This window comes from Dermacentor albipictus, chromosome 2 (assembly GCF_038994185.2).
Source record: "Dermacentor albipictus isolate Rhodes 1998 colony chromosome 2, USDA_Dalb.pri_finalv2, whole genome shotgun sequence".
In the NCBI taxonomy this organism is placed as follows: Eukaryota; Metazoa; Arthropoda; class Arachnida; order Ixodida; family Ixodidae; genus Dermacentor; species Dermacentor albipictus.
In genome coordinates this window covers 102,610,022-102,637,340 of record NC_091822.1, presented here as the reverse complement: position 1 = coordinate 102,637,340, position 27,319 = coordinate 102,610,022, and the positions used below count along the sequence as shown (strand labels likewise).

General features: G+C 48.2%; 1 protein-coding gene across 8 annotated transcripts in view; it reads left to right on the top strand.

Moving 5' to 3' along the window:
* The window catches only part of LOC135911688 (neprilysin-1-like), a 346,542-nt gene that overhangs the window by 32,004 nt on the left and 287,219 nt on the right, over positions 1 to 27,319 (top strand). For all 8 annotated transcript variants that reach the window (XM_065444035.1, XM_065444039.1, XM_065444037.1 and 5 more), the window contains 2 exons: positions 8,054 to 8,222; positions 9,533 to 9,637. In XM_065444035.1, coding sequence (XP_065300107.1) covers positions 8,054 to 8,222; positions 9,533 to 9,637 — 274 coding nt within the window. The remainder of the gene's footprint in view (positions 1 to 8,053; positions 8,223 to 9,532; positions 9,638 to 27,319) is intronic.

The window sequence follows — 27,319 nt, the reverse complement described above, 5'->3', positions numbered from 1 at the left end:
GACGCAAAACCCGCGCTGCGGAATTCACCTATCGGTGGTGTTCAAAAGAGCACATGCAACGCTGTCTCAGCGCAAAAAGATGACAAATCAAGTCTGGTGCCCGGTATCTGCCTTTTGAATGTAGCTTTTGGAAATAACAAATAAAACTTCAACGTACTTGAAGTTAAAAGTTGAGTGCTAGTGGGCAAAAGCATTGGGAAGAACTCGCAAGCCATACTTTCGTAACTTCTTTGGTGCAGAGACGAGCATATGTAACACGGTCCTGTACAAAGGACTGAGGCCCAAAGCTGGTATTCTCTTGCGCTTCCACTGGTAGCCCGGATGATCTCAAAACGGATGATCTGAAAGTGCCTCGAGCGGCCTGTCACTCGGCAATTATGCATGTAATCGCGGACTTCTTTCACGCTTGGACAAATACTTTTATGTAGTGCGTATTCAGCGGCAAAAAGCTGTACCAGGAATTTTTCATGTTGCTCTACAATGTTCTCATTAGCACTTTTCGATTAATTGTAATGTTTGAGTAGTTGCATTAAGACTTGAGGCGGAGTGCAAAAATAATCTGAATTGCTCCAAGCGCCAGGAAACAATACCTAGCTTCTGTCCAGCTACGAGGCATATGCATATAATAAATCTTGGTGCATGATAGCTAGGACACCTTGTAAACGACGAAGACCTATAAACTGTTTGTTTATATGTGGGGAGGGTGTGAATCTCGACCATTAGTTTGGTTTGAAATGCACTTCGCATGTTTTTATTGCGAAGGTATTACATGCCTCACTACTCTCAAAAATCAGTCGTAGTCAGCGTGACCGAAAGAAGTCGCCATACATGGCAGACAGCCGACGTCACATATGCTCGGATTATCACCAAAGTGCTAGCAAGGTTCCTGTAACGAATGTAAATTAATATCCTCGCAAAAAATTGCAAATTCCGGCCTGGTTGGGAATTGAATTAGTGACTCCAGTGTGCAAGACGAACACGCTCGCCCGAAGCCACGATGACTCGACGGTTGCCGTTGACTGAAAGTGTGCCTAGTGTGCGCGTCGCTGCACACGGAATGGCGCAGCCAATGGGAAGGAGTTTGTCCCTCGTCATGAGTGTGTAAATTGATTGTGTAAAAAGCTACAGAAATTCTGAGAATTGTCTATGAATGCGCAACTAGTGTTTGGCTCGGCCGTGACTTCGTTTTTGCTTACTTTCGCTTACTTCCTTTCCTTAGCTTATGCGCTGTCTACCCATGGAGCTTACGGTGGCAGAGAATTCTTAGCCTGTAGTAGGCAATTGTAAGATTTTCTCGCCGCATACTGCCTTTTCGATGCAACCATACTATTAGAGCGAGAAGTAGGACACGAACGCACCTCGACGAAACAAAGTGGTTGAAAGGGAGCACCAGCCGGGCCGCAGTAGCGCGTAAGGCGTTCCGTGAGTGGAGAGGGAATCGCCGCGATGCCGTGTAACCATCGTTGTATCTTCCTATCACAAGCGTATCTTCCTATTCACAATCGCTCTTTCCCTCTACGAGCGTTCCTTGCTCACGCAAGCTATCGCCTACTTTCTCACTGCGCTTGGTAAGGCCCAGTGAAAACACTCAGGGGTTTTGGCACGTTCGCTCGCTCTTGAGGTGCTCATAACTGCAAGCACGCTGAGAAGCGTTCAGTTAGACAGCGGGCTACCCCAAATATTAGGTTGGCCCACATGTAATTTCAAATCGGCCCACTGCCATATGTAAGTTATCAGACCCCCAAAATTTCAATTTGGCCGAGGCACAACTTTATGTTTGCCCATCCACAGATTTCAACTAGGCCCATCTCCAGATTTTAACTTGGTCCACCCCGAAACAAAGTTTGCTCGCCCCCCAATTTTACATTGGCCCTACCTCGAACTTTAGCTGGCCTAATGACAACCTTAAGTCGAGCCACCCTACAAATTCAAGTTTGCCCACAAGTTTGGGGTTGGCCCAACCCCAAACTGCAGTTTGCCTACTGCCAGATTTCAACTTGACCCAGCATCAGCTTCAGTTGGCACACGTTCCGATTTCAAGTTTACCCACCTGCAAATGTAATTTATCCTGAGTCCGAATTTCAAGTTTGCAGACCCCTCTAACTTAAGTTGGCCCACCCCTCATTTCAAGTTTGCTCATCCTCAAATTTAAGTCTGTCCACCCCCAAATTTTATCTATCCTAAACTTTAAGTTGGCCCACCCACAAATTTAGGTTGGCCTGCCCTCATAGTGTTAACTTTGCCCACCCAAGGTTTCAACTTGACTCCCCTGCAAATTTCATATTGGCTCTCCCTATAATTTAGCTTGGCCCACGTCCAAATTTTACGTTGGCCCACCCTCAATATTAAGTTAGGCCACCCTCAAATTTCAAGTTCACTTACCCCCTTGTTTATGTTGGCCCACCCCTAAATTTCAGTTTTCCCACTCCGCGATTTGAACTTCGCGTAACCCTAAGCTTCTGTTCACCCTCCTTCAAATTTCAAGTTGGCTGACCCCCTAATATAACATGATCGGCGCGACATTTCAAGTTGGCCCAGCCACAAATTTCAGTTGGCCCACCCCTACTATAAGCTGCCTCATGCATTAAGGTGCTCTTTGTATCTGTATGAGTATCTTCGTTTTATTAAATTCTTATGTTTTAAATTGTTCCTTACCGCTTAAAATCTACCAATCAGCTACGTTTACTCTATCATAACCATTAGATATGTTAACCTTGGAAGCTACGCATACTTGTGCGTATACAAGGCCTTACACTTTTCGTGCGACAGGGCAGGGGAGCTCACCAAAGAATGCTGAGGCATTAATAAAAAATGACCGAACCTAACTATACCGAAAATTTTCGGTAAACGAAGTGTGTAGTTCGTGTCCCTGACCTTCGTAACGTTTAACCCACGAGTTACGGTGCCCGATTGCTTCGGCATCCCGCTCCCTCTGCTCTATATATTTTCCTTCCTTTCGCGTTGCCTAGGATGGGTGTAATTCCAACGGCTTAGTCGGCGCGCCGATGGCGAGCACTTTCACGGACGAGTTCTCGCCGCCGCTCGTCGAAGGCTGCCTGTTCCCCGGGGCAACGCTCAACGCGTGGTCGCACCATTCGTTTGCCGAGACTGAAACAAACGGAAACGAACTCGTCGGATCGCGCACGAAACCCACTCCTACCCTTTCCCTCCCCGGCGGGAGCGAAACGGCTCTGATTGGTGGCGCGCGCCTTGCAGCTGGAATCCTTGCGAAGTAATACTTTGTCAACACAGCTGTCCACACATCAAACCGCACAATCTCACGGATGGCATGGAGTCATGTACAGTTGCATCTATGGCTAGTTTTAACGCAATAGCATTAGCGGCCCCATACCACCGCAAATACTGCGTCGGAGTTTGGCGCCAGTGCCCACGGTCTTGTGAAATAAAAATCATTCCGCACCATGCATGCCAAAAGACGCAGGCCCTCCGCATGGCGGAAATGCGTTACTGAATGCGTCAGAGAAATTCTTAGGTGCGACTTACAACCTGCACACATGATGGCATCGTACTGTAATTTGAATACACGAGAAAACAATTCCCTTACGTGGAAACTCAAACACAAAGGCCCGTTCCAGCGTGTGTAAGTGTAAGTGCTTTGTTTCGCATATACAATATACATTTGAATATGGACAGGTGTTGAGGAAAAAGATGCGTCAGCAGCTTGACTAAGTCCTAAAACCAATTTTATGGTAGCAGTAGGGGGAACAACAGTGCATGCGGAAATGATAACAATAAAGCAGAATCAGACGAATAAAATAACGCAAAAGAAACAAACACAAAAATTGATAAACCAGAGCAAGTTAGCTTGCATATTAAGAAATCAGCAGTATGGAGAAAAAAAAAGAAGTACGACACTCAGATCAGTCAGTCAGATCAGTCATGCATGCTAACAGCAGATGATGTTGCAAAAGTAATATAGTGATCTACAAGTACAAAGTATTAAGCATAAAACCACTTCTAGCAGGAATAATCATTGTACAGACTAGTTAACGAAGACTGTAAAACATTCTGTGTTTTACTGTCTGTGTTACTTTCTGTGTAGACTGTGTACCATTCATACAATGACGCACCCGGTTTTGCCAATTGCCAATTTTTGCCAATTGTTAATAAAAAATTGATGACGTAAATAAAACATTCAGAAGCAACACTCACTAGATAAGCTTTCTTTTAAATGCAGCAAACGTTGTAAAATTTCGTGCTGTGGTTGCCGAGAAAAACAAATCTCCTTTTACATGTATTCAAACAGGAGCACCCGATCGAAAGCTTCCTCTTAAAAGCGATGTTTCAGCGTCCTCCAAGTTTTCATAGTATTTAATCTGCCGCAACGTGGAAGCCTCGTGTCCCATCGTTTCCAAAACTGCATTGGATGTGCAAGACTAAAGTTTATTAGTTTCTTTGGCGACACCGCTCGCTATCGAGGCCGTTGCTAGATGCCTGTATTTTTTGAATTGCAAACGCAAAATTGAATGAATTGCTCTGGTAGAATAAATTTTCAGAAAGGCCTGCATACCGCAATTCAAATCAGAACATAATACAAACACGCGCACGAGGTTACGTATACGACTGCTAAATATCTCCACTTGCATTCAGGCACACTTTTATTATCTACAACTAAAAGGTTTAATATTGTGCTGCAAAATTTTGCAAAGATGATTGGTCACACAGGTAAACAGTTGTATTCTGTTGTTGTTAAAGAAAGCACATTTAAATGGGGAGATGTAGTAATACTTTATACTTTCTGCGGAACACTATGTAGTATGCTACACATTCCAGCAGCTTTCTGACAGGGAGAAAAAGAGTCAGCCTTCCCTTTTCTGGGCAGTCGGTTAATGTGGACAATTCAAATAGGCCTAAACCTTTGCTAACATAATCAATTCGAGAATACAGCAATTCAGTGAACCTTGAGGCCTCCTTTTACAATTTTAATGCGTTTGCATTTTTTAGAGAACCTAATGAAGTTTTGATGGGCTATCTATCTATCTATCTATCTATCTATCTATCTATCTATCTATCTATCTATCTATCTATCTATCTATCTATCTATCTATCTATCTATCTATCTATCTATCTATCTATCTATCTGTCTGTCTGTCTGTCTGTCTGTCTGCCTGTGTATGTATGTATGTATGTATGTATGTATGTATGTATGTATGTATGTATGTATGTATGTATGTATGTATGTATGTATGTATGTATGTATGTATGTATGTATGTATGTATGTATGTATGTATGTATGTATGTATGTATGTATGTATGTATGTATGTATTGATGTATGTATGTATGTATTGATGTATGTAACCGAATTCCCGCCTACGTGGGTAACTGCCCAGAACGTGGTCGAATAGATAGCGCATTGGGCTGCTGTGCCGAGATAACCTGGTTCGAAAGCACCATCAGACCAACTTGGGTGCCTGAATATATACCAATGCCTACATACTTGCCGTTCTTCAACGAGGCTCTTTCATGCCGACATGGGTCGCTGTAGATGCTCGACCAGTCGGCACGGCTGTTCAAAGAGACCCCTCACGCGTACTTGGAGCACTGTGAATGTGCCACTCGGTCTGTGTGACGAGAACATGGGTCACTGCCTATACGTGTAATAGTAGCAGAACTGATAGTGGGGAGAGTTGGTACAAATTCATTTGTGAAATATTTGCCGCGCACATTCGACAAGGACACAGCGCTCGTGTGTTTCCCTTGACTGTGTCCTTGTCAATTGTGCGCGCTAAATATTTCACTGTGTTATAGTACATTCGAGCCACTGTTCCATGAAGGTGTTTCACACCAGCTTGTGCAACTATGTGCCACTAGGAATGCGCCGCTTTACAAAGAGAAAATTATCCAAAAATTTTATCGAAGCAGACTGGTGCCATACGCTGTCACAAGGAGTCCTCAAAGACAGCAAGCAAGCCGACGTAATGAGGGGCTGCGCCACAAGTGCACTGGGTATGCGATGCTTTTCGATGAACGCCTTCCCCGACAACGCTCAGGGAGCTGGGCCATGAGCGCACTGGCCATTCGGCTCTCTTCTATGAAGAACCGCTTCCCAATTTAAGCACTGAATATGTGCCACAAAGTGTGCGGCGAATAGCAGAATAATCCTCAGCCTACGCAGGCACCGGCGTGCCACATTTCCTGTCCCGGAGACCAAACGTGCACCTATCAGCAGTGCCACCAGATAGCGAAGCGCGTCCAGAAAGAAACGCAATAGAGGAGTGCGGCTGCTGCGTGACGTGCTCTTCAGTGTTTGCACGAGCCGGTGCGCCATGCATTTTGCAGGCCACGCACAGGATAGGCCCGAGCGCTGGATGGGCCCAAGTTTTTCTAGGGAAGCGCGAAAGAGCAATCGCGGTCTAATAAACGCCTCATATCTTGTTCGACGGTGGCAGTACGTTTCATCGCAATATCGATTCGCTGCTACACTTTAGCTCAACAGTTATGGTGAGATTCGCTATGCCGAAATTTCTTAATTAGGCTGAATAATTTAGTTCAAATATCTTGTGTTAGCGTGCATTTAGTATGAGGTACGTGACCAGGTTAACAGATTTATATGTTTTCTTTGACATCCTGCCAGCAAACGATAACATGGCTTCCAGTGGCACAGGTTCTGGTATAGACGTTTTCTGCTTCACGCCAATAAAAAGTTGTCAAGCGACTAGAAACACATGCACGTTAATGAGAGTGGTCAAGAGTTGTGACAGTTCCCTGCATTTCGCTTGTTGCTACAAATAAAAAAAAATTGAGTGGTCTGTTTAGTACTTAATCAGGAGCGAATTTACTACTAATATATTGAAGACGACGGACGCTGAGGCGCAAGCAGAATTAATAACACAGTGTGCGAGACAAGATCTGAACTTAAACTTGCGCTCGCCGTTGCTCACCTTTTGAATATATGGCCCTTGTAGAATAGACCTCATTTCAAAGCAAGGTATTATATGTCATCTGACGGGCTGCGCTCCCGCATGAACTAAAACACAATATTCATTTGGGCTTGTTCGTACGGATTCAGGCTATACTAGCAGCATCAGGCACAAAACGAGGACTTCGACGATACTCCTCTTTTGAAACTGTTATGTGGATACTGGCATCTACATGAGTTACTGCAGTTCCTCAAAACATCTGGTGTTGGTTTTCGCGCCTTTAAAAATTTAGGGAAAAAACTTCAATACATATTAATCGCACACGTGTCATGACTGATCGCCATAATCCTCATTCCAGTTGTCTTTATCTCGGCACAGAAGCAATTAAGAAATGCGCAGCACGTTTTGTTTTATCTAAGCATTTCGGCAAAGCAAATGCCACTGAAGTAAAACACAATATCTATTTGCCGAACCTACCACATTGTCGTAGGACCACGCGTCTTTGTCTATTTTATAATATATATCATTACATCCCTACTTTAGGCGACGCTCCTTTATTACCACCATAGTGGATTTTTTTAGGAACGATTATAAGTTCACTATTTTTCTCTATGCTGCGCCATTAAGCAGCGTTGCAACTGCTTCACTCCCACAACGAGCGCCCTATTACAACCACCTTCTCACTTCCATTGTTTTATCGTCAATACCGACATACTCGAAAAGCTAGTCTTAATATGTGGTTGTAAGCAAACGGCACTTATAAAAAGATCTATTTTTGATTTCACACTATCCACTCCTTTCTGTAAGGCCTCGGCTTCTCAGAAAATGAGCAAAGTGAACTGTATTCTTATTTCATTTCATTCTACGAGTGACTGAAACTTTTACCAGCCTAGAGAGGATCTTTGCATTTCCCTCGAGTTTTCAATAAAGTTAGTTGTAAAATAATGTCTTTCGTCAAGGAACGAAACTGGTGGGTAGATTTTTGGAGAGAAGTTATGCAAAACGAGTCGATAGATTTGATTACAGAGTGTAGCCTTCTGTTGCGCGTGTCAATATTCTTCTCTAAACGTGCATCTTTGCTCCGCAGTGTGTCGTGATGACATAGGTGTCAGATCCAGGCTTTGTATACTATAATGTCACATTGCTATTGCTTCTTCTACTTTCATACAGTTGTCCATAAACAACGCGGATACGAATTGGCTTATTATGCGACAAACGATTTTGCAAACATCACCGAAGGAGAATAGACGCATCCACTTGATGCTGCTGCAAAAGTATGGCGTTGACAGCAGCCACATCCGAAGGCTTTCTGTCGAAATCAACCGCTACGAGAATCAGCGTAAGAATAAATTCGATTCTCCCTTTATCAGCATCGTCAGATGTAGGAGCTCATCTGCGATGCACAGCGTTCCTCGTACACTGAGTTTGCTTTGCCTCGCATTCATTCATTCATTCATTCATTTATCCAAATTTCTTTGCATCATCGTAGATGGTGTCTTACGAAAATAACAGCCACGCATTCCAGTGTTAAGTGTTATCTGTGCGTAAGACGCCACTTTTAACGCTTTTTAAAAGAAACCGTAACGTTTGTGCCTTGGTTCCTAAGGTGTACTTATGTATTTTGCAAGTGACCTTGTTTTATTTGATAAAATTAGGGGGTAGGTTATAAGCGACGAGTACGCCAAGTTCAAGATACCTTGTTTATTAACGGCATTAAAAAAAGCAACCTATGATACCAAACATGATATTGTCGTTTTTTTGTTAATTTACATTTTCGACAATTCTTTTTTTCATTTACCGGCATGAATCGAAATTTGCCATCAAGATTCACTAGAACTTACCCTTTTCTTATTAATGCAGCAAACTCCATCACATTTGGTGGAGTAGTTGCTGGGAGAAAATACTGAAACGCGCACTTGCCTATCTTTATCGAGCGACCACGTTTCGCGGCCTAACAAATGTTATCGCACAGCGCGGGACGCGCGTGCATGTATCCGAAGTTTCTTGAATGTTATCGATGCTTCTATCCGCTGTCCGTTGTCGCCGAACCTTGTGTTATCTGATTTCATCGCGGGATGCGAATGGTGTAGAACTTTGTGGCAGACACGCAGGTCCCAACGATTAGTCTGGAACATTAGCGTACTGCTGTTAAAAGCCGACGCGATTGACCCGCTGATCAGATTTTCGACGATCGCCGACCGTGTTCGCCGCTATCGTTGTGCTATATGTGTAGCCTGTTTTTGTGGTCACAGGTTCGCCCAATAAAAGTTAGTTTTGTCCTTCATAGTATTGCTACTGTGTTCTTCAACGTCACCACCACGTGAAAATATGTCTCCTTCGAATGTATTTAGATACGAGCCACCGATCAAAAGCTTTTGTTTAAGAGCAAAGTTGTGTGGACTTGCCCTCCCGTCCTCGACTGATTGATTGATTACCCTGTTCTTTTACTGACTGATCGAGTACGGGCAACGTACTGGTCATCACATCTTTTTATTCATCAGAATGCAATGCTTGAAAATACACTGCTTAATTGACTTACATTCTTTATTCAAGTGGAGATCCACATGCCATGCTAAGCCGCAGTTTTCAAAAAAAGTGAGACAGCAATTTTCGCAATGGTTGTGCAACAAGCATTTTTATTTTTTACAGTTACGTCTATATTGGAAAAAATCAACTTGACGGAAGATAATGTCGCTGTGGTGCGTGGGCCCATTCAAGACATGGGCGCGTTGACAAAACCCGTCGTTACTGGAGGTGCGTTCTTTTTTTTTTTCCTTTTAGCGCTTCCGTTGTAATTAATTCTGCTGCAAGCGTCTGTACGTAATCAATACGGTATGAGCTGCGGGTCTTTAATTTCATCTACATATAAGTTAGTCGAGCGGTTTCGCATGCCCATGGGACCCGAAGGAACAAACGCTCGTGCAACTTTAATGGCACGTCGGGTATAGAAATAATCACGCAGCCCCTACAGCCCTCAGTGGGGTGTCCCTTTAAATCTCGAGTGCGCATTTGAAACGCTTGCCCCCGTAATAACATATATTTATATATGAAGGTTGTAGTTCCAGACGGAATATACTATCTAACATTTTTGTGAAGCTATATGTGTATTGTCGCATAACATTCTTGTCACCCTTCTGTTAGGTTGATATTTATTGACTCGCTTTGCCATTGCCGTGAAAAAAGCCCGCAATCCGACTAAAATTGCCACGCTACTGGCCGCTCGAAGCACTTTGCGTGTATTCGCGGGCTTATTTCACACTAGGAAAGATGCTCTTATGTAGCGCGTATGCAATGTTTGGCAATATCGAAGGTACATATATATTATAGATATTATCTTAGATACTTTTGGGGTACCTTATATCGGCCCTATGATACATCTGGCAAGACGTGTATTAGTACCTGTATTTCCGATACATGAAAGAATGTATCGCTATCTTCAAATAGAAAATACTGCTATCGCAACATCGCCGTACTAAACAATAAACGTTGGCTGAAATCCACTTCTGAAGTTGATACTACTGCCACTAAGCTACCCGAATAAAATTAAAGGCCGCCTAAATTCTTTCATCAGCGCAATCAAACTTGTATGCAAGTGACAGCGGCGGCAGGCGATGAGGTCACGATGACATAAGTAGAATACAACATGTCATTGCAGCTTTATGTGTACTTCGTGTACACGATGCTTCACAAGAAGAGGTCGCTACCAACGTGGTTGTGAGTCTATACCTCTCCGGTTATCCGGTATTGCGGAAACGTAATGCGGCAATGCGGACGAGGTAATTACCTGCGCAGTTTTAAAACTGCGCAGCGCTATTTACGCCATCGTACAGAAAGTTCAACTTGAGGTTCTTGTAGTTAAATGGTGACACGTTAGCTGGTCGGCAAACAGATCAGCGATTCCCCTTTTTACTACAGCGACAATCACAAAGCGTGGGCAGGGCAGCATATAAAAAACTGTCATGTTACGTAGCTAAAGCAGCCCCATTAAATTGTTTCAGAATGAAAATAATATAATTTGAGCAAATAAGAGGAGAACTAGGGCTTTAAGGGTGGAACGTGACAGCATTAAAAGATCCCTGACTACTTCTCACGCTTCCCGGCGACTGCAGCTTATGGGACCGTAAACTTTAGCGGGAAACTCTGGCAACGAGTGCTACTGACGAAGGCGAGCATTCTAGTAGAAACGCGGCCTCTTGCATGCGCCGATGCCAGAAGTAGTATACAGCGGTGCAAAAAAAATCATGATTTTCACAATTTTGTTGTTGTTTTAACTTTTAATATTTCAGTCTGAGAAGTTTAATATCAAAGGCATGCGTTGTAGGTGTTTTTTTTTCATGACACTTGTTTGTGGCCAGCAATACTCAGAATTCCGAGGAACATCTTTGACAGGAATGTAAGACAAGGTATGAACAGCTTTAATGGTAGAATGGTCGGGCATGTCATATAGCAAGGTGTGGTAAGTACATGTATTTAAAATATCACAATTTTCGCTCACGAACAACTCTGCGAATGCCGACAGCAGATTTCCTGCAACACAGTGGCCTTAACAATATAGCGTGAAAAATTTTGAGGTCCTAAGACGCATTTCATTCAACTAAAATAAGGTTGGTCGGAATTCAGATATTTGCAAGGAAACATGTTTGTGCGTAAGGGCTCATTCACACCGGCGACTGACAGTGGTCGCGCGACCAAGTTGGTCGCACAGCGACCAGTCGCAAATTGTCGCAAACGGTCGCCTTTCTTGAAAAGCGACCATTTTGGGCCAGTCATTCTCTGCACGATTTTTCAGTCGCGCGACCGTGGTCGCAAAACTGATAAACCAATCAGCGGCGCACCGGAAGTGATCTTTCGTGTGTCTACATCCGGCCTCCTCCGGCGTCGCGTTCAATTTGCGCGATGATTCCGGGAGTTCTCGCTGAGAACGATAATCTCCGGGATTGCGACTTGCGGGTCGCGCTCAGCTTGGCTTGCCGGTGTGAACATCAGTCGCCTTCGGTCGCTTTTTGATTGCGAGTCGCAAATGGTCGCGCGACCTCCTCAAGTCGGCGGTGTGAATGAGCCCTAAGCGTTTGCTGCCACATTTTACAGATCTATAATAAGAAATGTGCAAAAGTATCCAACCATCTTAAGATAGAAATGGAAATTATCGTGTCAGATACAATAATTGCTATAGTATCTTTTACCTGTAGCTCAAGTACTTGCTGCCAGAGTATTTTTTATCTTGTCATGATACAACATAGACCCAGGACTGCAGGTATTGAGCAACAACGAGCTGTGTCGGGAGTTTTACATTTCGCTCTTCAATTTTCTCACTGACACTTTTTGTGTAATTATAATAATTCAGAAAATGATTGATTAACTAAGACGAATTGAATCTGGCACAACGCTAAAAAAATATTCTGAGCGTCTCCAAGCGACGGCAACTAAGATTACCCCATTCTTGGTTGTAGCGGTAAAGCTCACAAAACTGGCTCCCTCTCTCCGTCTCTATTCCCCTCGCTAACATTCTCACCACCTCCTCACTCCACTGCTGCAACCCTGTACGGCGACCCCATGTCTCAACAAACAACATCCACAGGGACCTCCCCGCTGTGCGGTGTACGTGCGGGCGGGTGTGCTGCACGCTGAGGTCGATGTGGCGGATCTGACTGGAGGACCACTCGAATGCTGTGCTGTTCGTGTGCGTCTTGGAGACGTTGACACCACTGTGGCCAGCGTGTATATCCGACCGTGCCGGCCCTGGGATCCCTCATGCCTCCTGCAGCTAGCCCGTCGTCTCGGCAGAGACTTCGTCCTCTGCGGAGACATCAATGCTCACCACACCATCTGGGGCAGTCGCCGCTGCTGCGGGCGAGGAAGCAGAGTTGTGGATGTTGTTAACCAGCTGGGCCTGAAGGTTCTAAACACCGGGGCTCCCACTATTCATCCAGCGCACATCCCGTGCCATCAGCACGGCAATTGACGTGAGCCTGGCCACTGAGGGCTGCCGATACACTTGGACACCGCAACCGGACACCTGGGGGTCCGACCACTTCCCTATCGTGCTGGCCCCGTTCAGGGGCAAGACACCCAGGATGCGCGTGTACTGTTACGACTTCCAACCGGTGCCGCCACTGTTACGGAATTTGCACCGCTGCACCCCGATTACGGCTTTGTGGTCCCGTAGCGCTCGTCACCCGTTTCGTGACAGAGCGTTGGTAGCGAAGACTCCGAGCCTGGCGTCGATGAGAATAACAAAAGGGACTTTATACATTATATACAGGTTATCATACAGGACATGAACGGGTCGGCACTGGGGCCGAGTGCTCACAACAAACGCGACTGTTCTCGCACGGCGACGTCCGGCGAAAACGCGTGACACATCTCACCCCAGTCGGGAGCGACACTGTCTCCCGGTGGGTCGGCGGATCCTGTTTTTCAGGCAGCGCGTCGCTGCTTTTATAATCCCCGAGGAACCATTGTCACTCAGACGGCCCAATACAAAGTCAGCACACGACGGTCGTCCGAGGGGTCCAACCAGCGACCGCGCTGGCCACCCGGTTCAAAGTTCGCGCGCGCGGAGACCTCCATGCAAAAGGAGGTGCGGCGCCGGGCTGTCTGGCACACGCTGACACGTCTAAACACGTCGCCTGCCGATGCTTCTCCCGCAGGACACCGCTGCCTGACGGCTCAGCATCTTGACTTGTGAAGGGAGAATTAGGGCGCTCGCAGGATAGATTCTGCATCTTGCAGATTCGGAATCCGGGCTTGTGGTAATGGCACAACAGTACGCCACTGTCGATTGGAGTGCTTTCCGTAAGCTGTGCCAGCAGGACACCAGTACCGCGGACTTCCTGCAGCTCGTTGCGGAGAGTGGCCGGGCAGCCACAGTCTGGTCCACTGCGCAGGAGGGCCAACCAGCACCAGACATTCGGCACCTCCAGCTACGAGCTGCCAGGCGCAGGGCTGAACGTAGAGCACTGCGAACCAATCAGGCGGAGCACTGGACGGAACATCGTCGCATCGACGCCGCCTGCAGACGACACTCCCGGCAACGCAGGCGCCAGAGCTGGCAGGGCATCTGTGCCACGATCATCAGGGCGCCGGATGGAGCTCGTGCCTGGCGCCTGCTGAGGGCCTTGCTGATAGGACCTCGTGTACAACGACAGGTGCTGTCAGCAGCCATTTCCCTGGGCATCTCCGCATCTACTCTGGCGGAGTTACTAGCCGACCGGTTTACCGCCCGGCCCCTGGTACAGCGGGTCCTGCCTCCGCCAGCTACTGGGCCTCGGCACCTTCCCCCCACCTGTCACCATCCGGAATGGGTGCTCGAGCAGATTAATGCTCTTTGCTGCGAGCCCATCCGGGTGCACGAGCTGAAGGCCGCCCTAGGACAAAGCAAGCGACGGAGCGCTCCAGGAGCGGATGGAATCACGTTCCAGATGCTTCGGAACCTGCAAGATGCAGAGCAAGACCGTCTCCTGGAGTACTTCAACACCATTTGGAGCACTGGGGCTCTCCCAGACAGCTGGCTCACCGCGGTGGTGGCACCAGTCCTTAAGCCCCGGAAACCTGCGGCGGCACCCTCCTCGTACAGGCCGGTGTCCCTCACCTCTGCCGCCTGTAAGGTGATGGAGAGGATTGTCCTGGCACGCATGGAGTGGATCGCCACGCAGGTGCACTACTTCCCGGAGCAGCAGACCGGCTTCAGGCGCCACCGCTGCACTGCCGACTCCATCGCTGATGTCGTGGCCACCCTGGAGGATGCAAAGAACAGTGGTGACGTGGCACTTCTCGTGCTGCTTGACGTACAGAGCGCCTTTGACAGCCTGCCCCACGAGGTCATCGAGGGCTCTTTAGATAACCTCGGCGTCACTGGCAGCCTCAGGCGCTTTGTCTCTGCCTTTCTTGCGGGAAGAACGTTCCGAGTACGAGTGGGCCAGGCGCTCAGCACCCCTCGAGTCATCACCACCGGCGTGCCGCAGGGATCGGTGCTGAGCCCGTTTCTGTTCAATGCAGCCCTGGCAGGTCTGCCAGCCGCTCTACCGGCACACACCCGGCACCACACGCAATGCTCCATCTACGCTGATGATGTGGCGCTCTGGGTCCGGGGACCAAGGCGGTGCCTTCCAGCCGTCCGGAGATCACTGCAGGGGGCCCTGGGCGCAGTGACGACATTCCTCGGGAGCATCGGCTTAACCGTCTCTCCTGCAAAGACGGAGGCCCTACTGATACACCCGAGGGCTGCCTCCCACCTCAGCGTCCACCAGTTGAGAATCGGCACCGACCCCCTTCCGTGGAAGCAGACAGTGACGTACCTTGGCCTCACCATAGACCACCGGCTGACGTGGATCCCGGTAACTAAAGCCCTCAGCGCCAAGGTGCGCCGTGTTCATGCAGCCGTGGGCCGACTCCTTCAACGAGGCCGAGGATGCTCCACGAAGTGGGCCCTGCGCCTGAACAAGGCTGCAGCAACATCGTCCTTGTTGTATGCCCTGCCGCTGGTTTCCCTGACGCATGCCAGGAAAGCACAACTAGAGGTTCTGCACAGGACGGCCATCAGAAATGTCCTGGGGCTTCCAAGGCACTCCAAGATCGCCGCAACACTGGCTGAGGCCGGCGAATGGCCACTGTCACTGCTCATGTTGCAACGGGGACTGGGGCATATTGACAGGCTACATCGCGCACCAGACGGCCAGGCTCTTCTAGACCGGCTCCGGAGCCTGCCGGCTTCACGTATGGGCAACCTGTGTCGCCTCTATGAGGAGACATTTCCTCAACTACCTGTGGCAGTGGCTCTTCCTCCTCCCCATCACGGACCTCCGGATGTGCACCTCTCCCTCAGGGGGTTAGCCAAGCGGAGAGCCCCAGCTGCAGCCCTGCAGCAGGCGGCAGCCTGCAAGCTCCAGGAGGAGTTGGAAGGACACCTGCTGGTGTTCACGGGTGGTTCAGTCCTCCCCAGCGGGTCGGCTGCAGCGGCATGCACAGTTCCAACTCTCGCCTGTCACAGGCAGTGTAGGCTCCCGTTTGCAGCAAGCTCTACTGCAGCTGAGCTCGCGGGGCTGCACCTGGCTGCCGACCTCCTTGCTGAGCACCTTCCCCAGCAGCCGGTGGCGGTGGTGTGCCACTCCAAGCCAGCGCTCCAGGCCCTCGTCAACCCTCGGCGGGCAGGACTTACAGTGGTGCTGCTGCTTGTCAAGTTAACGGCTCTAGCCACCGCCGGACTCCCAATATCCTTCCACTGGCTGCCCTCACATGTCGGGGTAGCCGGTAACGAGGAGGCAGATACCTACGCCAAAGCTGCCCATCATGATGTATACCCGGTCACCAGAGCGGTAGCGGCTTCGGACTACACGAGACATCGGCTACGGTGCCTGCTCACCTCCATTCACCCGGACCCCCGAGTGGCTAGTGGCAAAGCCCCCAAGCCACTTCCAGAGAACGGCCTCTCCAGAAGAGACCGTTCCACACTCCTGCGCTTGCGGACTGGCTGCACCTGGACTGCGGCCCGGCTGTACGCCAAGGGCCGCGCCACGTCGCCTGCCTGCAAGAGGTGCGGGGACCCCGAGACTCTGGAGCACCTTCTATGTGCTTGCCCATCCTTGGCGCAGGAACGCTCCACAGTGATCAACACCTACAGACGCCACGGCCTTCCAGCGGCCACAGAGACTGACCTGCTGTTCCCAGTGTGTCCACAGCTCCCTGCGCTGCGAGGCCTGCTGGAGTTTATAAGTTCTACGGGAATAGACACCCTATAAGCGCCCGCTACAACGCTGGCAACTTTACTGAGGACTGCCACCTGTCGCGTATAGTGGAGTCTATTAGGCCACATCCTCCCTCTTTCTCTATCATCTTTCACTACCCATTCCCTCTCCCCTGATGACGCTTCGCCGTGCTCCCTGACGGGTTGCAGAACCAAGCGTCTTTCCTTTCCCTAGATCACTATCATCTCCACTGCTGTTGCTGTGTCGGGTTAGCACGGAGACAAGCGCGCCAGCTTCTGCACATCATTTGATAAGGCTCAAGCCTAGTTAGGCGTCAGAGGGCATTGTGCGTATGCGACGCGGCGTAAATCTTGACACAAGCTTGTCTGGTCGTCTTCCCTTTGTTACACATTCCTGTCATCTACTAACGCGATAGCGTTAAGAGGGAGCTTTAGCTCGGGCCCAACTCCGACGCGGCCTATTCAAATACCTGTAAAAACGCAAAAACGTTTTTCTGAGATAACCCCTGGACCAAGTTTAATGAAATTTGTTGCATTTGAGTGAGAAAGTTAAATTCTAGTGACTGTTGGAAGCAGAATTTTGATTTAGGGCTTGAATTTCGTTACAAAGATTTTCAAAAATTCAATAGTTTGAAAAAAATATAAGCATGAAGTTTACAAACTAATAGCTCTGCGTCAAGAACAGATATCGTGGTTCTGTAAACGACGTCCATTAGATCATTCAAAGCGGACAAATATTATATTTCATTTTACATCTTACGTGGATTTGTTACAACGTTTACGAGGGTTCTACAAAAGTTGTAATTACATATTATTACATTTTTTGAGGTTTATGTGTAACATATCAATTTTGTCCGCTTTAGATGTGCTATCAGGTACAATTCACAGAATTGCGATATCATCTTTTCTTGCTGTGTTACACAATTGTAAACTTGATAGCTTCGTTTTCTGAAAATTAGCGATTTTCGCCAAATTTTTATAAAAATTTAACGACCTAAATCGAAAATTCGAAACCAACAGTCACTAGATGTTAAGCTTTTCTTTCAAATGCAGCAAACCCCGTCAAATTTGGTGCTGTGGTTGCCGAGAAAAACGAATTCTCCTTTTACATGTATTCAGATAAGAGCACCCGAGCTAAAGCTTCCTCTTAAGAGGAAGCTTTACATCGAACTATAGCTTCAACATCGAACTATAGAAGCTCGCTGATTAACCGTGCGGTTTTTCCTTTCGGTTCCGTCTATTTCAAAAGATGGGCGAGTGCTTCATATACTGCGCACAATTTAAATCTTGTAACTTCCAGGTAGGAACGGAAGTACCGAGTTGCCCTTAAAGCGGCTAGAGCTTCTTTTTTTCCTGTCGTGTATTTCACCTCCACTTTGGTAAATGTGTAGCTGAGGCAACCGATTACGCTTAGTTGTTGGTTGTTCGCCTGACTATAGTCTCGCTCGTATAGTATCGTAGCCGTTCCGCAGTGCGACGCATTTGTATTTAGCTCAAATGGTAGAGCAAAGTCCGGAAGTGTGAGGACTGGATCAGACGAGATAACTCGTACCAGCTTTGGTAGGCGCCTCACAGTGACCCGTCCAACAGAATAGTACGTCTTTTTGCTTTAGTCTAGTCAGACACATAGTTTTCAGAGAACAGTGGCCGATAAATGCTCTAAACTGTCCTGCCAAACTCAAGAACACGCGTAGTGAGCGAACATCAAAATGTTTCACGAGTTTTGCTATGCGTGTCACCGATACTTCCTTTGTGTTCTTTGCTGTGCCATCCAGTATTCTGCCCAATAAGGTTACCTTGTTCTTGAAAAATTCACCCCTGTTAATATTGATCTTTAGGCTGGCTTCTCACAAAGCTTCGAGGACATGTGGCAGTTGTTTGTGGAGACACCCACTTTTAGAATACGCTATTATATTGTCCACGTAGACATTGCAGTAGTGGCCAATGAGCGAATCCAGAACCATATTAAAGATTTTCTGATACATGCTGGGCCAGTTCTTCCATCCGAAGTGGAGACGGCTTTTTTGTAGATGTCAAATGGAGTTATGAAAGCCATATACTACTTTATGTACTGCTGAAGTGGTACTTACAAAAAAAAAGCCTTTACTAAGGTCGATCCTAGGAAACATATAATATATTCACCTTTGTCATCAATAATTACATCTATCCTTAGCATAGGGAATGGTTGTGTACGGTTGGTAATTGCTCTCTAGCGCATGCACAGTCATAGGCTTCCATCTTCCTTAGGTGATATGGTTATCGGCGATGCCTATGACGATACAGATGGACGGATAATACCTACGTACAACATCTAAAGAAGCTCGTGTTTCAGCCATGCTTTTTTTTCTCTGGGTGAGGCTGCGAGGTTTCTTCCGTTCTATAATCTGACTGACTGAATAAACTTTATTGAAACCAGCAAGAGATGGTGGCTGGGCCTAGGCCTCCCACGTGGGGACGTCGAGGTGTTGCCTCTTCGCCGCCTCGCAGGCCTGCTGGGTCGCCCAGAGTTGGTCGTCAAGGTTGGGGCTACGCAGGGCAGCGTGCCATCTCGACGAGAGGGTCGTGGGGTTAGTGTCGGGGTATTGGTGTGTACAGTCCCAAAGCATGTGTGGAAGCGTGGCTGACTGTGTGTTGCAGATATGGCACGTGGGACTGGGGTAAATGTCTGGGTAGATCTTGTTGTAAAGTTGTAACGAGGGGTAAGTAAGGGTTGGAGCAGGCGGAAAGTTGTAGTCTGCACTCGGGATAGTTTGTTGTGTGGGCCGGGGAAGGTTCTACGCTCTAAGTAGAAGGACTTCACAAGATCATTGTAGCGTGTCAGGCGATCCCTACCGGTGGGGGCAGCTTCCCCTTCTCCCGCGCGGTTAACTAGGCCTCGCGCTAGGGAGTGGGTAACCTCGTTGAGGTTGGGGAGGTGCGGGTGGACGGTGCCAACATGAGCCGGGAACCAGACGAGTGTAACCTGGTGGTCGGTTGAGCGGGGCGCTTGTTGCAAGATGCGCAAGGCTTGGTGTGAAATACGGCCGTTGATATAGTTGATAACGGCGGAGCGGGAGTCAGAGACGATGGTATGGCATGTTGGGTCTAGTGTGGCTAGCGCGATGGCCACATCTTGAGCTTCCTCAGCGTGTGGGGTTACTAGGTTGATAGCATGGTGGAGAGAGCCTTCACGCGTGGTGACGGCTGCAAAGCGGGTACCGTGGGGATACTCGGCGGCGTCGACGAAACTCACACCATCGTGCCGACTAAGGGATTTGGTGAGAGCCGTGGCACGTGCTGTGCGACGTGCGTGGTTGTATTCGGGGTGCATATTTCTGGGGATAGGATCGGCGTGAATCCAAGCTCGTATGGCGGAGGGGTCTGGTGCTTATGGCCGTGTTGATGGTGGTAGGTGATACCGTGCGAGGTGAGGATATGGCGACCCGTCGCTGTGAGAGTGAGCCTCTCCAGCTGAGAGCGACGTTGGGCCTCGATGAGCTCGTCCCGTGTGTTGTGGACGCCTAGTTAAAGGAGGAGGTCAGTGCTGGTGCAACCGGGGAGGCCGAGGGCTTGTTTATAGACACCGCGTATAAGTATGTTGATCTTGGTGTGTTCAGCCTTGTACCAGTTTAGATACGCAGCAACGTAGGTGATGTGGCAAATTACGAATGACTGGATTAATCGGAGCAGATTCTCCTCTTTCATACCCCCACGGCGGTTGGAGACCCGCTTCAAAAGTCTCATGGTGTTGTCTGTATTCATCTTGATTTTGGCGAGGGCCACGCCATTCGCTCCGTTCGCCTCTATGAGCAAGCCGAGCACACGGATATTGGTGACTAGGGGTATGGGGCTCCCATCCAAGAGATGAAGCGCAATGTCTTCGTAATGGCGTTTAGCGGTGGAGTATTTTGGACGGCGGCCACGGAGAGTAGGCCTGTAGAGAAGGAGTTCGGACTTCGCAGGGGTACAGCGAAGCCCCGTGCCTTGGATATAGGTCTCGACTGTTTCAATGGCGGATTGTAGTGCCGTTTCTATTTCGCCGTCACTGCCTTTGTGAGCCCAGATGGTTATATCGCCAGCGTATATGGTGTGGGTGACACCGTCCACTTGCTGCAACTCCTTGGCAAGATCTATCATGACAAGATTAAAAAGCATTGGGGAGATAACGGAGCCCTGGGGAGTTCCCGCGCTGCCAAAAGTCTGGGCGTCGGAGCGGAGATCCCCCACCGAAAGGAAGGCCGTGCGATTAGACAGAAAGTCTCTGACGTAATTATACGCGCGCGCACCGAGATTAAGGCGTGAGATGCGGTCAAGAATGGTGGAATGGGCTATGCTGTCAAATGCTTTTTCGAGGTCGATGCCGAGTATACCTTTAGTAGTACGTGTTCTATCTTCTAGTATATGGTGCTTAAGTTGTAGCATGACGTCTTGGGTCGACAGGTGAGCCCGGAAGCCAATGACAGAGTGAGGATACGCTGTAGTGTCTTCCAGATGGGTGTTAATTCGCGTGAGGAAGGCATGCTCCATAACCTTTCCCACACATGAGGTTAGTGAGATGGGGCGAAGATGATCGAGGCTAGAAGGTTTGCCAGGTTTCGGAATAAGGATGACCTTTGCTGTTTTCCAGGCCGGCGGAATGGCACCATTACGCCAGCAGTCATTGATATAGTCTGTGTATAATCTTGTCAAGAAATATAAGCGGAACTTCGGACTTTGTAGTAATATTCCTTTAATATATTCAGGATATATTAAAGGAATATCATCTCCTTTCTTCACAATGCGAATTAGTTTCCGTTTTCTAAAAGGTTGCGGCTCATACACATCTTGGTTCACAGACACAGTGTCATCCCAGTGTACGTTCAGCTTGAGCAATTTCATATCCAGACGCGAGAGTATAAAGTCGTACTCAATGCCTTCTATGTGCCAGAATGTCTGCAGTGCCAGTGCCAGAATGTCTGCAGTTCGTGAAGGGTACTTAGACTTTCGGCGCATCCATTCGCAGTGTTCCTTCTCACGCCTGTCGTAGCCTCGCGCAACAACTGTTCTTCCTGTACATATGCTCTCTGATTTGGCTTTGCTTCTTTTTGTAATTGAAAACAGAGCTGCACTGTCTACAAGAGTTTCCAGTGTGCCACCGTCCACTGCGAGTTGTATATGCAACAAACCTGATGACCAAAGTTGGATGGTTTCATTTGCTGTAGAGACATCTTGAAAATTTTCGTGGGCTTCTTACTCTTCACCTTTTAACTGTGTAGGTTTCCGTATGGGAGTTATAGATCTCGCGATGCTCGCGCCAAAGTTACATCTGACGCCTTCTAACAACGACGGGCACTTTTCATCCAAGTGATTGAGGCTTGGCGTCCCTGAACATTCGTAGCTAGTCTTGTTGCTTTGCTCAGTCCAGTAATGCGGAAATAGCTTTAGGAGCTACAGGAGCGCTTCCACCGTTTTCGAATATTTTGCTAGAAACTCTTCTTGCCAATCTCTAGGTATGCCGTGGATGATAAGCGTAAGAAGTGATGATGGCAACAGTCCCTGTTAAGCCAGGTGAAGAAGTTCTTGTTTTCCAGAAAATACTAGATTGGCGTGCTGGACGTGCTGGCGTGCCTCATGGCACCGGTAAACCGCATTGTTGCGGAAATTCAGAGGGAAAAAGTCGCCACTTGTGCCACTGTTTTGCGCTCCCGCTAAGCAATGGTCGCATGTTGATCGCTTGGTCTTCATCAGACAGCTATTCATTGTTCTTTGCAGCTTGTTCATTGAAAGTTATCCACCCTTCTGGACTGTCAGATGAGCCGTCGAACGTTTCAGGGCGTACTATTTGTGAAGAATGTACTGCCCGTTTCTATAAAGCAGAAGCGAGAGTCTCAATAATAGAGCTTTGCTGCGAAATTTGCTGTTGTATATTTGATATGGCTCAAACAACTGTCCTTAGCTCGTCAGCTGAAGCTTGCCAGAGCATGAAATTTTTTTTATTCTGACTTAAACACCAGCTTGTGGAACACACGCAACGGAATATTTGCTTTCGCTGAATGTCGCTCCAAAAATTAATCTGCAAACACTGAGGCTTCATACAGAATGAGATTCAGAAATTCACCAGTGGTTAGGGTGGCTATTACGCTTGCCGGCTGTACTTCCACAGCAAATCTCCGTGTACGACGTGCATCGGTATGCCTGTACCGTTTCATGTAGCGAGCAAATATAAAACTCTCTAGTGCAGCCAATAACCAGCCTGTTACGCACGGAACTATAAACCGCTGCGCAAGGATATAGCCTCTGTACGCCTCGTACCTTCGGCAGTGCTGCAAGGAACGTGTGAAATGTAGTATACATTTGTCCGGAGAGGATACTTGGGCTCGCGCATCGCGTCGACGCGTACGATCTGTGCTTCACTATATGCTCATGCCTGTGGCGCCTGGGCACGAGCTTTCACGCGCCGCAAGCGCACGTGTAGTTCGGCCTCTATGTGCCCATTCCCGCAGTGAATGCCGGCGTAACCAGGCAAACGCATGTGACAGTGAAGGGTGAAAAAGCAATGAGGAGCGCAGCCGCGAATGAAAAGCGGCGATAGCGATGAGAACGCAAGGAGGAAAGCTTAAAGAGAAATGCGTCGCGCCACGCAAGAAGATGTGTTCTGCGAGAATGACTACGATATGGTGCTCGAGTAGCGCGAGTTCTCTGTTCACTTTTTCTTTCTTCAGTCAATGCTTTTCACCTGTTTAAAAAATGTCAAACGTTATCCCTCGACGCACGATGAGCCTACATGTATCAGAAATTTCTCAAATGTTATCGGTAATTTTATACGTCAGCTGTTCTCTGGAAAGCTTTTCGCTACTCTCATTTTATGCATGACGCGAATTGTGTAGTACATTCAATAAATGAATAAATAGAAGGGAACTTAATTACAAGATTAGAAAAAGTTATTAAAGAAATATTCTGCATTACAGAAAGTGTCAATATAGAAAATTTCTGGAAGCCGCGCGGCTACCAGCGATTACACTGGCAACTTCGGCGAGCCATGTATAAAATCCGACTCGCTTGACCCACAGATCAGATTTTAGGTGATCGCCTGCTCTGGTCGCCGATGCCGCAGTGCTTGAGTGCTACTTGTTTTGATGTGCACATGTTTTCCCAATAAAAAGTGAAATTTCAAACTCGCATTTTCGACACCATGCCGTTATTCACTGTCACTACCGCGTGGCAATATAGACCATAATACAAACAAGTTCTTTCGGAAGAATGCGCGACGCAACCAGTATAGGTGCTTCATCTGCCGAAGACGCTTAGCGCCGCCGCCGGAAGTGCCTTTTCGTTCAGAATAAAATTGTATGCCATAATATATCGTGGATTAAAAACACCTGAACAGCGGCGCTCAAAATTTGCATTAGGGAGTATAGTTATCATAGGCTAATTTTTCCATTACATCACATTTGCAGGGTGTTCAGTCGCATTCTGTAGGGCGTGTAAGTCAGTGGCCATCAGCTTGGCGCATTTCTAGAGATAATATCTTGTGAAATATTCATATATGAAAGAATCAAACAAAATTCAGTGCCCTTCCACACTGTCAGGAAGGATGACCAGCGAAGCTTTGAATGTGCGCCTCTTAACGGCGAACTCCACTTCCGTTGCGGGTCAGCCTGGTATTGCACTATCTTTCGAGTCGGCCCACGCATGAGGAGTGCTTAATGCCTTCTTCACCTCCGCCGTGGGTTGGCGCGGTATTACACTACCTTCGGGATCGGCTCACTTATGAAACATTGTTGGTCCAAGTCCACACAGACGGTATCCGCTAGATCCTAGCCATAAACAGCTTTGCTGTAAAAAGGGAACAGCCGCACTAATAGCTCCTTCACGCTAAAAAATCAGGCGTCGGATCAGCTAACGGAATTATCCTGCTGTCTTTCATACTTCTTGCCCACCACGCTGCTGAACGTGATAGAGTGCCATCTGCCTTGTAAAGCGCTAACGTACAAGCAATCGCGGGATATCCCGCATGATCCCGAGGCTCAAAACTTCGTAGTTATCTCAGCTTGCATAGAGTCCGCGCGTTTCATTTTGCTCCACGTCACCAGGGCTCGTACCGGCGACGATAAACCCTGAGCAAGAAGAGGCGCTAGTGCTAGGTCTGCTCGCTAGCACCTTTCTGGCAATGCATGATGCGCAGAAGAAATACACCAGCGGCGGTGCGTGGTTCATCCTGCTCTGCAAGAGCACGAAAAGCTTGGTCTGGCTACCAAACTGCTACCCCTTCTGGTGCTTGTCGTGAGGTATGACAGGGCGATTGTGGAGAAGGACGGGGTGGTTACGCAACAATTGGGTGATCATTTCCGATGTCGTTACGGACTTTGAGGACTGCGACTTGACGAGCGAGTCAGAGTTGGCCGTCATCTTTCATGTTCCTGTCTCTCACTCCCATTGGTCCGGGACCCATGGGAATCGGTCCGGGACAGATCGGCGCGGAAGGGGCCATTCCGGCTGATTATCCGCCGGCGAACAGGGTTCCGCGCCGCTCCAGACGCTGAATGTTTCGCTGTGAATGCGCCATTAGCTTTCGAGCAAACGTAGTTCTGGAAGAAACTGATTAGATAAGTAGGACAACGGCAACGTGTTGTGATATTAGCATGGCGGAATATCTTGTCATGTATTCTCGAGAGTCGCGAAAAGCCTTAGTGGCACACATCATGACATCGTCATCAAGGAACTAGAGGTTGCTAGAAACGTTGATGTTATTCTCCAGGAAAAATAATGCTATACAGCAATTTGGTCGTGAAGATTCTGTCGCATTCAATTTTTGTACGTAACCATGCAGCTGAGATACAGCCTGTAATTCGCAATAATGGTTTGGCTTGTTTTATGTAATTTGGGTCTCCACCAGCACCATTGCTCGCTTCGCACGTACCTTTGCTCGCACGTCGTCGCTTAAACACATCTGAGCAAAATGTGTTTAAGTAGAATTCATAACGCGCACGTTAGTGGCGCTCAACGCCAACGTGCTCAACACCATGATGGGTTTCGCGTGTCTTGCTACTTTCAGGCATATTGTACCGTAGGCAGGCCGATGTTAAGCCTTGAATGAAGAAAGTCGACTGAACCCGATGATTATTTGAAGATAACTTGCTTAAACGTCATAGCTCTGTGGAAACCCGCAAGGTGGAGAGAAGTAATTAATAAAGTGAAAATGAGACATCCACCCATACGTAGCTACGTGCTACAAAGGAAACCCATACGGATTCCACGAAAGAAAAGCTTCGCAGTTGAAGAAGCTTTGCAGTTGGTTAGCTTCAAATTTGGCCAGCTCAGATGGTAGACCAGCTGGTTCGGAAAGGCGGTGGTCCCAGATTCGAGTCCCGGACCAGGAGTGTGAGTGAAAAACTTTATTAGCTCTAGATTCGCTGGTGTTCTGCGGTCTTCAGATTGCTTCGTCCATCTTCTTACACAACGGTTGGTTGCCCTTAGTCCAGGGCCCCGCTGGATGCTGCTGCCAGCTGTGCTCACCGAATCGGACCTTTTTGGTCGACCCGGCGATCGCTGGAGAGCACTCCCTCCCATTGTTCCGCACTCGGGTTTGGTATAACGGGTACCAACGTCTACCCTCTGGTATGCCCACGTTATGTGATACAGCGTGGGTGTTTAGTGGCACCAGGGGCATTTGTTATTGTATTGTGTGGGATACATTTTGCTGATTACGTTTAGGTTCGGGTACGAGCCCGCTTGTTGCTGCCTCCACGCGACAGAGTTCTCTCTGCTAAGGGAGTTGTGCGGTGGTAGATACCGCTTTCTGCAACCGTTGTAGTAATTTAGCATCGCCAAATAGTCTTGACGTACAGGTTCGGTCCCCTCGAGGTCACCAACGTTGGATTCTCGGTAATAAGTGTACCCTCGAGCTATCCTGTCCGCCTCTTGGTTCCCTGCCACTCGCGTGTGTCTCGGCGTCAATATTATAGTTTGCCTAATTCGTTCTTCTTTTGGTTGTCGTTGTGTTATGTGATCTCCGGAGCGGAGTAGGCAGAGCGCTCCGTGCCCTATACTGCCGCGTAGGTAGTTGCGGCAGGCCGTTTGTGAGTCTGTAAGAATTGTTAGAGACCGTTTAGACCGATATCCCTCCGCTGCTGCTAGAGCGACGGCCGCTTCTTCAGCCTGGACTATCGTACAGCCTTGTAGTGTTGCGCTGGTGATGTCGCGTGGGTTCGCATCAATCACCGTTGCTAGCGCGTTGCTGTTGCTCTGCCCCGCTGCTCTGACGTATGTGGCTGCGTCCACATATGCCGACGTTTCTTCGGGTGCTAGTGACTTTTGTAGGTATTCAGTCCTCGCCTCTCTGCGTGCTTTATGTAGGTTGGGATCCATGTTCCGGGGTGTGGGTGCTACTTTTAGTGTGTTGATCGGCGCAGCCTCGTTTCTTCAGGAGTTCCTTGCCAGATGGGGTCTGCTGCAGTCTGTGCTGTTGGGAGACTAATTGAACCTCTTTCAATTTCTCGAAGGTGCTTTGTAGTCCTAAGGCTAGGAGCTTTTCGGTTGAGGTGCTGTGGCGAAGGTGGAGTGCGGTTCTGTAGGCTTTGCGTAGAATCGCGTCCACCAGTTGTACCTCACTCTTGATGGGATTATAGTATGGGAGGTTGTATGCCACTCGGCTGACCACCAGGCTTCTGACCAGCTTGAGTGTGCCCTCCTCTCGCATGCCGTGGCGTCTGTATGAGATGCGCATGATCATGCGGGCCACTTGTAGGGTGGATGCCTTGAGTAGGGCGAGGGTG